A 15,411-nucleotide genomic window follows, 5' to 3' on the forward strand; every position below is an offset into this window, starting at 1 on the left:
ATCTTTTGCTATATTTTTCTAATGTGATTGTTTTGATTTACAGCCGCCATCTTTATAGCATAACAACAAAGCTTATTAGCAGGCGTTCATGCGTGAGCATGATTTTAGGAATGACAAAAGAACAAAAAGTGTCAATTCAAAGAAATTATCTGCTGAATAGGGGTACCTAACTCAAAGCAATTTTTCAAGGGGACCTAAATTGCTGGGGGCACCATGCTCAATGGGGGCACCTGAAAAGTGGGCTGAAACCATGAGAGAAATACAAAATAGAATATAAAGCTTATTTTGAGCAACTTGAGGTGGGGCAGTCAGGCACATCCTGGCAAATGAACGGGGTGAGCATTTGCATGGGGTATTCGTCACCCAGTGTAAATGAGATAGGACGTCTCAGGCTAAAAGCGTGAAAATGAATAAAAATGAACTTCAAACTGAAAATGGGAAAAAAGGAAGAAAACTGGTTACTTTATTTTTTCGTTAAAAGTTTCTTCAATCTTCGAAGACAAAATTGACCCATAGAAAAAAAATTTCATCTACGTATGCAGTTCTTTGAAATGAAGCAAAATATATCCAACCCGGTTCAATCGCGTGAGGTACAGTGCTATTACATCACTTTTGTTTTCGACCTCTTGCATTTGCCACCAATCGCAAGTGAAAAATACCCCGTTCATTTGCCAGGATGTGCCTGACTGTGGGCGGGAAGATCAAATATCCCTGGACCCATTCAATTCGGGAGGCTTAAAGCACTTGAGACTTTCAATCAATTGCGTTCGGGCACCTACTGTAGCTTGCACTTGGTCTAATGTTGACATCCCCTGATCTAATTCCGACACCCTTTTAATCATTAATCAGCTGAAATTGATAGAACGGTCAAAGCTATTTATCTTTGCTTAGTGGTCAGGGAGGAATAATTCTTTTTCAATCAGTGATTCAAACTTTCATATTATTCCTGTCTCTAATAAAGAAGGGTGTCGGCATTACAGTAGACGAGGGATGTTGATAATAGACCGAGTTAGGGTATGTTTAATTTGGCTTACCAAATACCGTCAACTGCTCTAACTTGGGACGATTGGTCGAAACATGGGACTGAATGATATCTGGCCTGTATTTTCACTTACTGTTAAATCTCTTTGACGTAACAAGTTTGTTTTGATAACTCCACCAAGTCTATCAATCATACTTTCTGTCATAACATGTCACAATAACTTTCACTGATAGCGCGCCCTTTATAACTTTTTTGTTTCTGGTTGTTTTCATTCAAAATGACCGGACGCTGATTGGAGAATTAGAGAACGCCCGCCGCCTAACCGCCTATAGCCCGCTGGGATTAACAAATAACAAGTATGTAACTTGCCGCGCGAGTAACGTCAAACCCTCCATCGTTTTGCTATTAATTTGGTCTTCTTCATTCCAGACATTTGAGTGTGTTCCACTCACAGATCTGTAAAGCCCGAAGGGCTAGATTTGCAGCTTTTATCGAAAAGTGAAGCCTAGGTTTGGAAGGATTTCCTACCAAAGTCACGTGACTAAAATATGCAATTTCACCGGTTTGAGAGATGTGAAATAGCGTTTGCGCCTACTTTTTTTTATCTCGCACTCCAAAAACAATTAAAATGCTAGATCCTATCCATCGGCACGAAATTTAAAAAGTCAAATTTTTGCTTCACTTTTTTTTGCTGGAGAAAGCTTAAAGTTGCCTATCTAGCCCTTCATATTTTGATTTAAAAGCCTACTCTGTCGTCTGTGCGAAAGAGAAATTGTGTATTTTTTAATACGCTTATTAATATGTTCATTAACTCAAATCAATTGACTTTGGAGGTTCGGTGAAATGGTGGCTGAATTGCCGTCCCATGTTTTGTCAGATAGTCCCAAGTTAGAGCAGTTGACGGTACACCTTTCCCGTAATTCACAAAACAGATGCACATGCATTATTTTGATGCTCCACCGTTTGGTCTTAGGTAAGCAAACCTGTTTTTGCATGCGTTTCTTTAAGGGAAGTTGGTTTTTGTGTCTGATATATGTAGGTATATCAGAGTTTAGATACATCAGTTTGTTTTGATTTGTGTCTGCCCTGTTGGGCTCAGATTTCCCATTTAGCCTCTCTTTCAGACTCCCATACATATAGCAGAACAGGGTACCTGGCCAGTCCTTTTCAGTTCTTCATTTTGCTGTACTGCTGTTTTTATAATTTGCTAACTTTATCAACTACTATCATCACAATCTTACTGATTTTAATTGCTGCTAATTCTTAAACTGTATCCATCAATATGTCTTCCACTGAACTGTCACCAAAGTCTACTGAATCCAGATCTGCCAGAGCTTCAAAATGCCCTGGATGTCACATTGAAAGAGTAAGACATGATTTTGGCATACCTGGACCAAATTGCTCAGGGATGTCAGCCTCACCACCGAACGTTACGCCTGAATCCAGTCCAAAAACAAGGGATTCACGGCAGCTACAACGAAGATCTGCCATTTTGGATGAGCGAAGTGGACTTCCTGCCGCCCATAGCCAAATTGATATGCTAAGGGAAGAACTATCCTTATTGGAAAACGAGGAACAAACCCTCAGACATGATATCGAGGAGGAAGAAAAAAGGTTGGCCGAAGAAATTGAAAGCAAACGACTGGCAATTCTTCGTTTGAGAGCCAGTAGACAAGCTGCACCCTCTCGAGTTTCAACCGCCCAATCTTCAAACGCCCTCCCTTCTTCATCAGCTCCACCATTAGCGCCCATATCAACCGCCCGCCAAGGAATCCCCCGAACGTCTATTGGATTGGATCAAGCATTCCTTCGGATTCCCCAAACTACAACAACATCCGTCCTTCCGCACATCGTTTCGTCTGCTGTAAACCCTTCACCTTTAGTGGGAACCCAACAGAATCTCGATTTACAATCCACTCTCCATCCTCGACGTCCAGCAATCAACCAAAGCGAGATCCTGCTACGTCCAACAAGAACGAATGATCCAACTCGTGGTAAGCCTCTTCGTATAGTTGATTTTGTTTCGAGGCTACGTCCTTCAGAAGAAGAAAAAGTGTTTGCAAGTGATAATAATTGTGTTCTAAAACTTTCTCTGCAAGATACAAAACCGAAACTGTCGTCTGTTACAGTAGAACAATTTAACATAGCTAACCTTAGAATTTTTTATGAACTTTTGTTTTCAAGTAAGCTTCCCTCCATGCAGGAGATTAGGGAATACCTTGCCTACTCTGTGAAGGTTCTTGAACTGGCGACTAAATACTCGTGGCAGTCTGTGCTGCATTATGATGATGAATTTCGAGTTTTGCAGCACACATATGGCTACCCATGGAGTACTGATCATAGTCACCTACACGAAGTTCTTCTTATTCCGCGCTGGGCTGCGAAATCTACTGCGTCAGGGGCTGGGTATAACTCATCGTATAACCCCGGCGAGTCGGGCAACTTGAAATCCTTCATTGTTGCACGCCTTCCAAACGGGGAAGAAATATGCAGGTTGTACAACAGCAAAAAAGGTTGTCAAAGGTCCCCTTGTAAGTACTCCCATGTTTGCAACCGGAAAGTTGGTTCGCAGGCCTGTGGGAAGAATCACCAAGGGTGCCTTCACTCGTCTTTAGAGGTAGGTCCTCCGGGCCAATGACCTCTTTCTCCGTTGTCTTTGTCTTCATCTCCGCTTGTCCTTTCTGTTTGGGAGAGGGAACTTAGGGATGATCCAGATCGGGCCTTCATTCTCGAAGGGGTCGAGAATGGATTTCAGCTCTTGCCCTCAGATTCTTCTATCACTCCAGCGGAGATGGAGAACTATTCTTCTGCCACCGGTCCAATCTTTAAAGAGAAAGTTGACAAAGCTATCCTCGAGGAGATTGTGGCCGGTAATTATGTTGCTGTTAATTCTAAGCCATCAATTGTCAGTGCACTTGGAGCTGTTCCAAAGCCAGATTCTGATGACATTCGCATTATTCATGACTGTTCAATGCCTCCGGGCAAAGGAGTTAACTCCTACATTTCTGTTGAAAAGCAGTCCTTTCAATCCCTAAATGATGCCACCAAACTGATAGGGAAGGACTATTTTATTGCCAAAGTTGACCTTCGTCGTGCTTACAGGTCTGTTCCTGTACACCCGGCCAACCATAATGCTCTAGGGTTAAAGTGGAAGTTCACAGGAGATGATCACTTTACCTACTTTGTTGATACTCGCTTACCCTTTGGGGGCAGTAGTGCCCCCGGTATATTCCATCGCCTTACTCAATCGGTTCGCCGCATGATGTCCCGCCGTGGTTTCAAGGATGTGGTTGTCTATCTTGATGATTTTCTTGTAATCGGGAAAACCAAAGAGGAGTGTGAGGCAGCTTATATGACCCTACGTAGCCTCTTATTGGAGCTGGGATTTACAATCAGCCCCTCCAAACTAGTACCCCCTTGTCAGAAATTAGTATTCTTGGGAGTAGAGATTGATACGGTTAAGTTAACCCTTTCTCTCTCCGAAAAGAAACTTGCAGACCTCAAGGTTTTCTTGCAGTCCTTTCGATCAAAAACGAGGACTACCAAAAGACAACTCCAGCAGTTAGCCGGACGCTTAAATTGGGCCTGTAAGGTTGTCTTTGGTGGTAGGACATTTCTTCGTAGGATCCTGGACTGGATGAACACTCTGCCGAAGCAATCTGCAAAGTGTCGTCTTAGTGGGGAGTTTCTCAAGGATATTGATTGGTGGCTTCAGTTCTTGGAGGTCTTCAATGGGTTCTGTCGTTTTCATGACCCCCGCCCGGTTGTTGACCTACATACTGATGCATGCTCTACGGGTATCGGAGCTGAGTTTCAAGGAGATTGGTTCTACTCCAACCTCCTGGTTGACTACCCACCCTTTTCTGGTTCTCACATCAATTACAAGGAGGCCTTATGTGTTGTCCTTGCCCTGAAACGATGGGCTCCCCTTCTTCAGAATAAGGTGGTCCACGTTCACTGCGACAACACAGCAGCGGTAGCAATGTTGAACAAAGGTACCACTAAGGATCCAGACATGATGTCCCACCTGAGAGATGCCTTTTGGCTCTCAGCTACTTTCAACTTTAGTATCAAGGTGTTTCATGTTCCTGGTAAACTTAATGTCCTTGCGGACCACATTTCACGTCTCCACTTTCCCTGTCACCTTCAGGCCTTTGCTCAACATTTGCTCTACTGGTACGGTCCTAACTCTGTGAACCTTGCAGCATTGGGGCACATGTCCCCTTGCTCGTTTTTCTTTTTGGTGGGGCTGCTTCACTCTAGCCTCTGCTTCTCATCTGTTTTTTAGGGCAAGACATCGCGTCTTCGCTCCTGAACGATGTTTTGTTTTATCGACAGGCTACATTAGCCCCCAATACACACAAGGCCTATCGTACTCACCGTAAGACCTACCTCCGTTTTTGCTCCATGATGGACATCTCACCCGCTCCTGTTTCTACAGTGCATCTTTGTTTGTATGCTGCCTACTTGGCTCGTTTTTTGTTGCCCCAGTCAGTTTGCGTCTACATTAGTTATGTTGGCCTACTCCACAAGGACTATGGTTTGGTTAATCCCTTGGCAGATAATTGGTTTTTGAGCTCGGTTCTCAAAGGTATCAAACGCACCAAGGGATCCCCTCCAGTGCCTAGACTTCCTATTACGACTGATATTCTTTACCGTATCCGGCAGCATTTGGAACTTTCTGACAGCAAGCACGCTTCTTTTTGGGCTATTTGCCTTGTTTCGTTTTTTGGTTTGTTTAGGAAGAGTCACCTCCTCCCTCTCTCCCATCAGGATTTTTCCCCAGCTACCTTTCTTGTCAGGTCTGACTTCACCCTGGATCCTTCTACAGTTTACATCAGGGTCAGGTGGAGCAAGACTATGCAGCTGGGTCAACGTACTGTTACTATACCCTTGGTTGCCATGTCTTCTCCCCTTTGTCCTGTTTCGGCTGTGAACCACGCTTTTCAGTTGACCCCTGGGGCGGGACCCCAAGCTCAGGCCTTTTGTTGGAGGGACTCGTTTTATGGCTCAAATAGGATTTTCACCTACAGAGACTTCATGCTTTCTCTCCGCAACCATCTCTCCAACATTGGCCTTTCCTCGTCTCAGTACGGCTCACATTCCTTTCGGCGTGGAGGAGCCTCTTTTGCATTAGAGGCTGGGATCCCACTTGACACGATTGCAGTGATGGGTGACTGGAAATCAGATGCTATCTATCTGTACCTCCACATGCCTCTGTCGCAGCGCTTGCATGCCCAGCGCACGCTCTCAGATTTTCTCTCTTCTTAGTCTTTCATCCTGTATATATATATTTTCTTTTACACTACACACTTGGATTTGGACCTTTTATTTTCGTAGTCTATTCCTATTTTACGTGTGCACTATTTTTCGAAGAACTGATATGATCACTGATATGCCATGTCTCTGTTCAACCCCTTTGGTTCCCCTCGGGAGGACTGTTTGTGTTTAAGTGTCTGATATATGTAGGTATATCAGAGTTTAGATACATCAGTTTGTTTTGATTTGTGTCTGCCCTGTTGGGCTCAGATTTCCCATTTAGCCTCTCTTTCAGACTCCCATACATATAGCAGAACAGGGTACCTGGCCAGTCCTTTTCAGTTCTTCATTTTGCTGTACTGCTGTTTTTATAATTTGCTCCACCAGCCCTCCCCATCAACTACATGGGGGAAAGCTTTATACGATTTACTTATAACACATATTTATCCAATATTCATATTAGGCATATTATATTCTAGTTTGGCTTTATGCTACTTCCTGTATTTGGTTCATTACATATGTTTTGCTTTTATACGTTCATTGTCATGAAATTTATTTGATTAGGTATATTCATTGTTATATGTTTGTGTTTTTTATTGTCATTTATGATTATTCTTGTCACAGTGTTTTCCTTTTATTTTCGTAGTCTATTCCTATTTTACGTGTGCACTATTTTTCGAAGAACTGATATGATCACTGATATGCCATGTCTCTGTTCAACCCCTTTGGTTCCCCTCGGGAGGACTGTTTGTGTTTAATGAGTTTTTCTTAAAAGTTTCAAAAGTTCCACCGATTAAAATCCCTTCAAATTTTAGAATGTTCTTTCTATACATGATATTATACCACCCTGAAAATGTTTTGCCAAAAAAAGATCGCTATCAAAAGTTAGAAGCTGAATTAACCCACTTTCCCTAACCCCTTGCATGCAAAAACGTGTTCGTTTACCTCCCAAACAATTTTATAAACAACAGAGCAGAGCACATTTTTCCAGGAAGTTTGAATTACGGGAAAGGTGTATTACCCTAACTTGGTCTAATGTTGACATCCCTCCTCTAATTTCAACACTCTTTTTCAAAGCTGAAAATAAAAGAAAGGTTTGAAACTTCTTTTCTAGCATACTTATAAGAGTGGAAAAATCATTTTTCAATTAGTAATTCCAACTAATTTACAGTAACACGGGTTATTAGAGGGAGTTAAACAGTTCATCAAAATCCTTGTAATGCAATCCAATATTCAAAAAATTTAAGTTGTCTTTTTGATTTCCCAAACATTCAATTAAGCGTTGGCTTTCCACAATAATTTATGTAATTACACTTTCGATCAGTCACGTTCATATAGGTGTGTTTTTTGTCATACTTTCAAACAACCAAAACAATCTGGGGGTAAGTTTCAAAACAACACAGATTATTCTTAAAACTAAAGAAGTATCTTTTGGCATGGACAATCAAATATAATTTACCAGTGGATACCCCGTAAAACCTACAAAGTTGCACTTTGGGCTGTCTTAGCCACCAGACTTAATTCAATATATTATTTAATTCACTTTTTTACAACCTCTTATAAATGAACTTTCATTAAATACAGTACCTAATCTCAAGGATTTCATTTATCAAAAACAGTCAAAAAGTGTTGTAAAATTCGAAGTATTCAAAATTTTATTAAAAATCCCTTCAAAAAATCAAAATTTTTGGACCTTAAGATTACACAATTGAACAGGTCATAAAACCTATTCTAGCAAGTATTTGATCAAGTGAATCACCGTTTAGTACCTGAATTGCAATTTCACAGTTTCAGTAAGTTATGAGTAAGGGGTCAATGTTTGTAGGTTTTAGGTGTAATAGTTTAGGTTTTAAGTTGTATTTTGATTTTAACTTGACCTTTTTTGGAGCATGGGGTAATTTGAACGCAGTCGAACGACAATTGAATACAGTTGAACCAATCGAATATTACTCAGAATAGTGGGAGGACACATAACCTATAGAATCAGTTCTGCATATTTAATTTTTATTACAGAAATAAACCCTAATACTTTATAGCACATTGTGCTGGAAGATTTGCAGCGTTATTGATCTCACAATTGATTTATTTTTGAAGTTATATTTCATCACTTGCTGGCTCTAGCCTGTGGTTTCCTTTAGCCTTAGTTCTTGTGATATTCTCACCAGCCAATCAGATTGAAGCTTTACATAGTTCACAACTACTGAAAAATATAAGCATTTTAATTGGTTGTGATCTGCAAAATAAATGCAATATATGATATATGATATTTGACATGTGCAAAATATGACCGGCTATTATTTGAGGGACTGGTTTCAGCGGGTGAAAAATCAAATCAAAACAACCATGGAAAAGTAAAAAAAAATAAAGCAAAAAATGAGCAAAAGTTTTCAAATCAAATCTAGCCTGGGAATCCATGCTATGATTTCTTATTTGATAAACTGATAGCGAAATGTATAGCATGGTATGGGCTGAGAGTTTGAATTTCTCAGATCCTAATAACGGTTGAAAACATAGCCAATCAAATTTTGTTATTCTTTTACTGGTCACACTTTCTTAGAGAAAGCGCAACTTTCGAGATTTGGTTTTTATTTTAGTAAGTGAGGACAGCGCTAAATTCGAATTTCCCACTGTAAAAAATGTGAGTCCAATATTGGACTCACAGCTCCAACCCGTCTTGTGTACATCAAATTATAAAAAAACACACGACGGTTCTCCTGTCTAAATCAAATCATGTTTTGAAGTTGAATAATCCTTTCAAAATTAGCAATTTATCCCCTTGCTGTTCAAATTTTGAATTTTTTTTCACAAACTTGAGCATTTGTACTTAGCAAAACTCCTTTTGGAAGAGTCATTCGATGGTAAGAACCCTGTGAGAATCCTTTTCGCCCAAAATTTCTTTGTATATTTATAGTTTCTTTCCAATGAGGGGTAATAATAATACATAGCACCTTTTAGTTTTGGAAATAATGACAATTTTTCCCATTTTTGTGGTAGTTTTTACTTGACAGTTGTCCCTTCAACTTTCTACAGATCCCGTTTAAAATAAGATCCAAAAGGTAGGTGTTATCTTTTTTTAGGTATTATTATTGAGAATAGCAATTATAGTTTCAAGCTACAGCTACGGCTACAGCTACGGCTTCAAAATAGTTGAAAAGTACTGTATCAACCTTTTTCAGGATATTGAAAAAGAAATGAATAGACCAAAAGAACTTAAAGATATTCTTGAACAGTTGCAGAATGATTCATCTAATGAAGATATCAACAAAGCTTTTCACGAGTCCTTTGTGCTAGTTGATCAATTGCTTAGAAAACAAGGCAATCTTGAAAGGATTTCAGAAGAACACATGAACAAGCTGAAACAAGGATGTAGCCAATCTTCAGAATGTGCTAAAGAAGCAACAGCAAAGATCAACAAGAAGTACAATGATCAAATGAAGACCCTGCGAGAAAACCAAAAAACTGAAGAGCAAAAACTATCTAAAGAAACCAACGTGCTGGAAGAAATTACAAACAAAATGCATAATGTTGCTTTGGATGAAAAATCACTCTCCAAAAAGGAAGTGGAACTGAAAAATAAGAAAGCTATTGATATTGAAAGAGAAAAAGCAAAATTCAAATTATTAAATACACTGAAAATCAAATGGGATTACACCTGCCAAAAAGACAAAGTTGTAGGATTTGTTTCTGGAAAATCTCCTACTCCATTCTCAGTGAATCAAAAGGAACACTCTTGCTTTTATACAGCTAATTATCTTTGGGACTTGATTGAATTGACTAACTAGTTAGTATGTCTTATTATATTATATATTATACATTATATATATTATACAAATGCGTTCCGTAACCTTTATAGGATTGTAAGGAAGGCACACTCTATTTTAGCTTTTGATAAAGTACACCAAAAGGTTTTCCAAGACGTGCCGTTAGTGGGCTTTCGCAAGGGGAAAAGTCTTAAAGATATGTTGGTTCGCGCGAAAGTCCCCCTACCTTGGGGGATGATAACAAAGGCCAGAGTGAACCATGTCTTGGAAAACGCTGTGGTGTTTGTCCTTCAGTTAAGAATACATCAGAGTTTGCTTCTAGGAATGGAAAGATATACAACATTCGTGGGTTATCTATGAACTGTAGCTCATCCAATGTTGTATACCTTCTTAGATGCAAAACCTGCGGTATTCAGTATGTCGGTAGTTGCACGACTCCTTTTAGAACAAGGTTCAGTAATTATAAATCGTGTAACAAATATCACAAGGACAAAACTGTGCCACAACAAGAACTTCACAAACATTTTGACCTACCTGGTCATTCCGGTTTTGCAGATTTTGAATACACTTTTATTGACCAGGGAAGTAGCCTTGAAGATGTCAGGAAGAGAGAACGTTTTTGGCAATATAAACTTAATACGTTCCTTCCTCACGGGTTGAACGTGAAGTTGTTGTTCCGGATTAGGCCATTTTTTGAACTCCTCAGTTTTCTGGGGATAACTGATGCTAGTATTGAGCTTATACTGCGGTCATTTGGTTATGACCGGTCGTTTTTGGGAGAACGCCCTTCTTTGGACTGCTTGGTATGACCTACGGGCATGCCTACAGCACAGTTGTGTGCTCTACTAGTATCAGGTGTTCCCATGTTTTGTTCCGTAATTTCTTTTTGTTTTGCTTTTTGTCCTGAATAAACCAGAAGGGGACACGAGCATTTAATTTTCCGTTTTAATTTCCACTGCGTTTACTGTGCTAATTCGAAACCTTTTTTGTTAAATTTTTAGTTTTATTGTTTTCGACGATTATTCCCCACGGGGTTGTTTTCATCAATTTTATTGTACTGTTTTAACGTTGTAAATATTATCGCTACGCACCTATTTTTATTAAATCTTTTTAACATTTTCTTTGTTTTATTCCCTATAGAATTTTTTCCTTTGTTCATTAGAATTTTTTATTTCTCGCCTCCTTTTTTTTTTTTTTTTTTACGCATCACTGATTTTTGTAGCATTTAAAAATGTGTTAACGCTTGTGCAGTATTATACCTGATGAAGTTCTGAAAATAGAACGAAATATCGTAAAAAACAAACTGTGTTGATTTTACTTTTTTGTTCACTTATTATACAAATGTTTTTACAAATAAATTTGAATTCTTTTAACAGAAAAGGATTTTGCAGAAATTACTTTTAATTTCAGGAACTTTAACAGATTCTGTTTAAAAAAATGATTTTGAAATACTTTATATAAATTTTGTCTTTTAATTCATCTTAAAATTATTTGAATTTTGCCCAATAAAAACAGGATATGGTATGGAAGCAAAGAGAAGTTATCATCCCTAGATCTCTATTTCATTCTATTGGAGAATTCACTCAGGGTTAATGAATTTATGCTTCATTTATAATATTTACGGCAGATTTTTTTCCTTTTACTATATATTTTGTTAGTTATCGTATTACTTTAAATAAAAAACAAGACGTTTTAACCCTATTTCGCCTAGGGGGGGGGGCTGTTTCTGTTCGGAGGTCAAATAATTAGTAATAGCTCTTGAAATATTAGAGCTTTTGCCATGAAATTTTCTGTAAATTATTGAAAATTTAGGATAAAATAAGCAATTTTTTTCTATAGCTTTTGTTAGAATACAATAGCTATTTTATAAGAACAAAGAAAATTTTCGGTTTTTGTTCACTTTGCCCATGATGAGTGACGTCATCAAAAAAATTTTTTGTCAAAAGTTACCTTATGTGACAAGGATCCTGTGTTCCAAATTTCATCCAAAAAGACCCACTAGATCAAAAGTTAAGGGGTGGTACAGGAAAAGCCCCCCCTCTAGTTCTGAACTGCCCCTAAAAGCCTATGTTGAATAGGGTTAAGTGAGTATCACATGGAGCATGACTTAATGTGGTAACAATTGTATTTATTCAGTATTCAAACGAATTTTGACCCTTTTTACATCTCTAAAAATGACATGTTTGAGCTGAAAAACAAAGTCAAAGAAAAGGCAGAACAAGGTTCTTTTTCACTTTATTAAAATTACATTATTGAAGATTATTTAATAAACGCCCCTTTCTTTTAAACGCCTCCTCGAATGAACGCCCCTCCTAAAATTCAAAAAATTTTATAAACGCCTGAGGTGTTTATTGGCCCAGCGCGGTTAGCGTAAGGGCCTTTCATTTGCACTGTGCCCGCTGTAAGTAACTCGCATGGTAGACGGAGCTCGTTTTATTATTTGAGGAAAACAAAGATTACAGGCTAATCATCAATTCTTTGCCGCGGAAAGTCATGTGATATACTTTTCAACCAATCAATGGTTTAACTCACTACAAGCCGTATATGTATAAAAGTTGCGAAGCGTTCCAGAGCCTCCTCGATTCGCAAGTTGCAAGCAAAACATTTAATGACATACAAACACTGTATATTCAATGACGCGGCATTTGTGCAGTTTTCCTTTACATTTGCTGCAGTCTTTCCGAATATCCTATCATTTGCAAATTTTTTATAGTCCCTCTCTGTAAAAATGACATCTGTAGATTATCTCTCATTGAGAAAAATGAAGCTTCAACCGTTCTACTTTTCATTTTCTAGAATAAAAAGCAAAAAAGTTTAAAGAAACAACAATATAAGAAGATGAAAACACTAAACACACTCAGGGCATTTTGAACTTAGAAAATAAAAACAAACTGTACCCTTATAATCATAAAGGTTGGTGAGTCCAGTCAAAACACAGATTTGATCTGTAGCATCACGCTTCACCTTTACAAAAAGGAGGATATCATAAAATGAACCAAGGAAAATTTCATAATTTCAAAAAAGTCATTTTGCATTATCATACAGTAATATAACTATAATGTTAAAAAAAAAGAAAACTTTCAAAACAGGACAAAGCAATTCCATATTCATAATTTCCAACAGATTGCAAGGAGGGAAAAATATCTTATGGGAAACATTTTTGTAATCTAAAAGAATGCCCAAAGTGGAAGAAAACTTCAAGTTGCCAACAAAAGTTTTCCATATTAGACGTCAAACGTGGAAGAAAATTTCCAAATTGACAAAAAAGCTTTCCACATTTAAAACACAAATACCAAGTTCAAGACAGTTAAGTTTCCATATTTGAAAAAGAATGCAAACAAAAATGAGAAAAGAGACTATTTAATCTAATGTTTCCAGACCATCTAAAAAAGAAACAAAAATAACTATTAAAAAGCCACAAAATGAAGAACGACAAACCCTAACTACCGTAAGTTGGTCTAATGTCGACATCAGTCTTCTAATTTTGACATCCTTCTTTATAGTAGTTGTATTTTAAAGACCAGTCAGGTCATTAATTTGAGGGCTATGCATGTTAGCTTCCACTGATGCAAGTTACCCAATCTCACGGTACATGTGGTTTAAAAGAACGCAAAACTATGTATGCGTATAAGTCTCTATTAGGGTGAGCTGGAAAGATTAAATGAATTAACTCATATAAGCAACAAAAGTTTTTCACATTTTAAACAGATAAATGCAGTTAGGGAAACCATCCAGGATCCTGCCATTCTATAAGCCAGCCAGCCAAAACTAAATGACACTTGTAAACTTAAGTTTCTTACCATTTTCCATCAAAAACAACCAAAAACATTGCTATATCCCAAAGCCGGAGACCAAAACAAATTATCTTCCAAGATTATGGCGCTGAAAATCGAATAAACTGGCTGAATCGATAGAGATATCAAGATAGACCTTTTTTCAAAGAGGCCACCCTGTTGAATAATTATGTAGTCCAGCAAAAAAACAATAATAAAACCATGCATAATTATTACAATATGCATGATACAGTAATTATGCATGGCTCTATCATTGTTTTTACGACTGGACTACATAATTATTCAACAGGACATCCTCTTTGAAAAAAGGTCTATTATGGCGCCCTTTTGGATCTATTGTTAAGGCCATCTAAAATGGTGGAAAGAGTTGCAGAAAGACAAAGTTGCCGCGCGAGTTATGTCATGCACTCCACTGCAGCGCACAACGAAGTGTGTTTCAATGAATATCATTAATTATAAGAATATCTTATGTGCTTACTTTCAGTAAACTTTGAGTGCTACATTAAAGATGAAAAAGGTAAGAAGATAAAAAATGCGCTGCATAATTTTCATTGTAACAGTTTGGTCAATCATCGCTGAAAGTTTGAAAAAAGTTTTTCCGTCGCAAAAGAAAATGTCAACCAATTAAAAGCACAGTGCTTAGTGCTTATACTTACTATGTTTGCTACATCGTCTAGGCTAAAAAAAATGCGAAAAGACATGAACGTCATTTTTTAATGAGTGTTGTTATGATTTTTTAGATCACGGTTGCGTACAGGAACTCGCCAAATGTTCCTAACTGTCCATGTTTTAAAGGCTTGTCAAAAGTGTGTTTACAACAAAGGTTTTCCACGTTCAAAATGCACAAAGAAAATTTCAAAGTACTGTAAGAAGTTGTGCAGAATCTGGCTCTGGGTTCTGGGTTCACCTCAATTCAGCCAGTTTACCAGATGAGTTCACCTCCGTTCTCCTTGGTTCCCCTGGTTCACCTTTTTCTAATTCAGTTAAGTCAATACTACAGAAGAAGAAGATTTTGATCTAAGGTTGAGTGAAAACTAACCTGCCTAAGTCAGTGAAAATTTCAAAATTGTCCTTTTTTTGCAAGAAATTGCAATTGGCATCTCTCATTCCAACCATCAAAACGGAAACAAAACATTCGATTCAGGAAAGAATGATAAGTACACTACAACATAAGCCATTTCTTGTGACAATCATACAAAAATCTTGATCCAATTCAACTCATTAATAGCATGAACACCAAAGACAACAAAGTAAAAGAGAATAGCAACAACCTATTTTTGCCGCCATGTTTGTTTTGATTTTTGAAAAAGCATAATGGCATCACTTTCGCTTTACAATAGATTCAAATAATATCAATTTATTATAACGGAGGTAATTTGTTTTATCATTTCCCGGGATGTTCTTCACGTTTGTTATCTCCTAAATAATGACTTCCCGGGTCACGGAGGGTTGACTCGTTCTTCGTATCATTCTGACGTACACGTCAAATTTAATATAACGGAGATAATTTATATTAAATTTCCCGCATTATCCTTCATATTTTATCTCCTAAATATTTTGGTGTCGCGCGACTCGGAGATACGAAACGTTTTTCCCCTCTCCCTGCCTTATAGAG

General features: G+C 38.0%; 1 protein-coding gene across 2 annotated transcripts; it reads left to right on the top strand.

Annotated features, from left to right (window-relative positions):
• The first annotated feature begins 2,005 nt into the window (after positions 1-2,005).
• Positions 2,006-11,321, top strand: LOC136820468 (kinetochore protein spc24-like). 2 transcript variants are annotated; one of them, XM_067076650.1, is made up of 2 exons: positions 2,006-2,976; positions 9,418-11,321. In XM_067076650.1, exons 1-2 carry the CDS (start codon positions 2,962-2,964, stop codon positions 10,021-10,023), a joined length of 621 nt encoding a protein of 206 aa, XP_066932751.1. In that variant the 5' UTR covers positions 2,006-2,961; the 3' UTR covers positions 10,024-11,321. The 2 variants fall into 2 exon arrangements, with proteins under 2 accessions (XP_066932751.1, XP_066932750.1); XM_067076649.1 differs by lacking the exon at positions 9,418-11,321 and adding an exon at positions 5,271-6,941.
• The last annotated feature ends 4,090 nt before the right edge of the window (positions 11,322-15,411 follow it).

Source organism: Clytia hemisphaerica, unplaced genomic scaffold (genome assembly GCF_902728285.1).
Source record: "Clytia hemisphaerica strain Z4C2 unplaced genomic scaffold, Clytia hemisphaerica genome assembly, whole genome shotgun sequence".
Classification (NCBI taxonomy): Eukaryota; Metazoa; Cnidaria; class Hydrozoa; order Leptothecata; family Clytiidae; genus Clytia; species Clytia hemisphaerica.

Excerpts from the sequence above, each read along its gene's own strand:
- LOC136820468 (XM_067076649.1), top strand. The coding sequence starts at position 2,265 with ATGTCTTCCACTGAACTGTCACCAAAGTCTACTGAATCCAGATCTGCC. Across the intron at positions 2,977-5,270 it reads AACGAATGATCCAACTCGTG|GGCAAGACATCGCGTCTTCG; the intron begins GTAAGCCTCTTC and ends TCTGTTTTTTAG.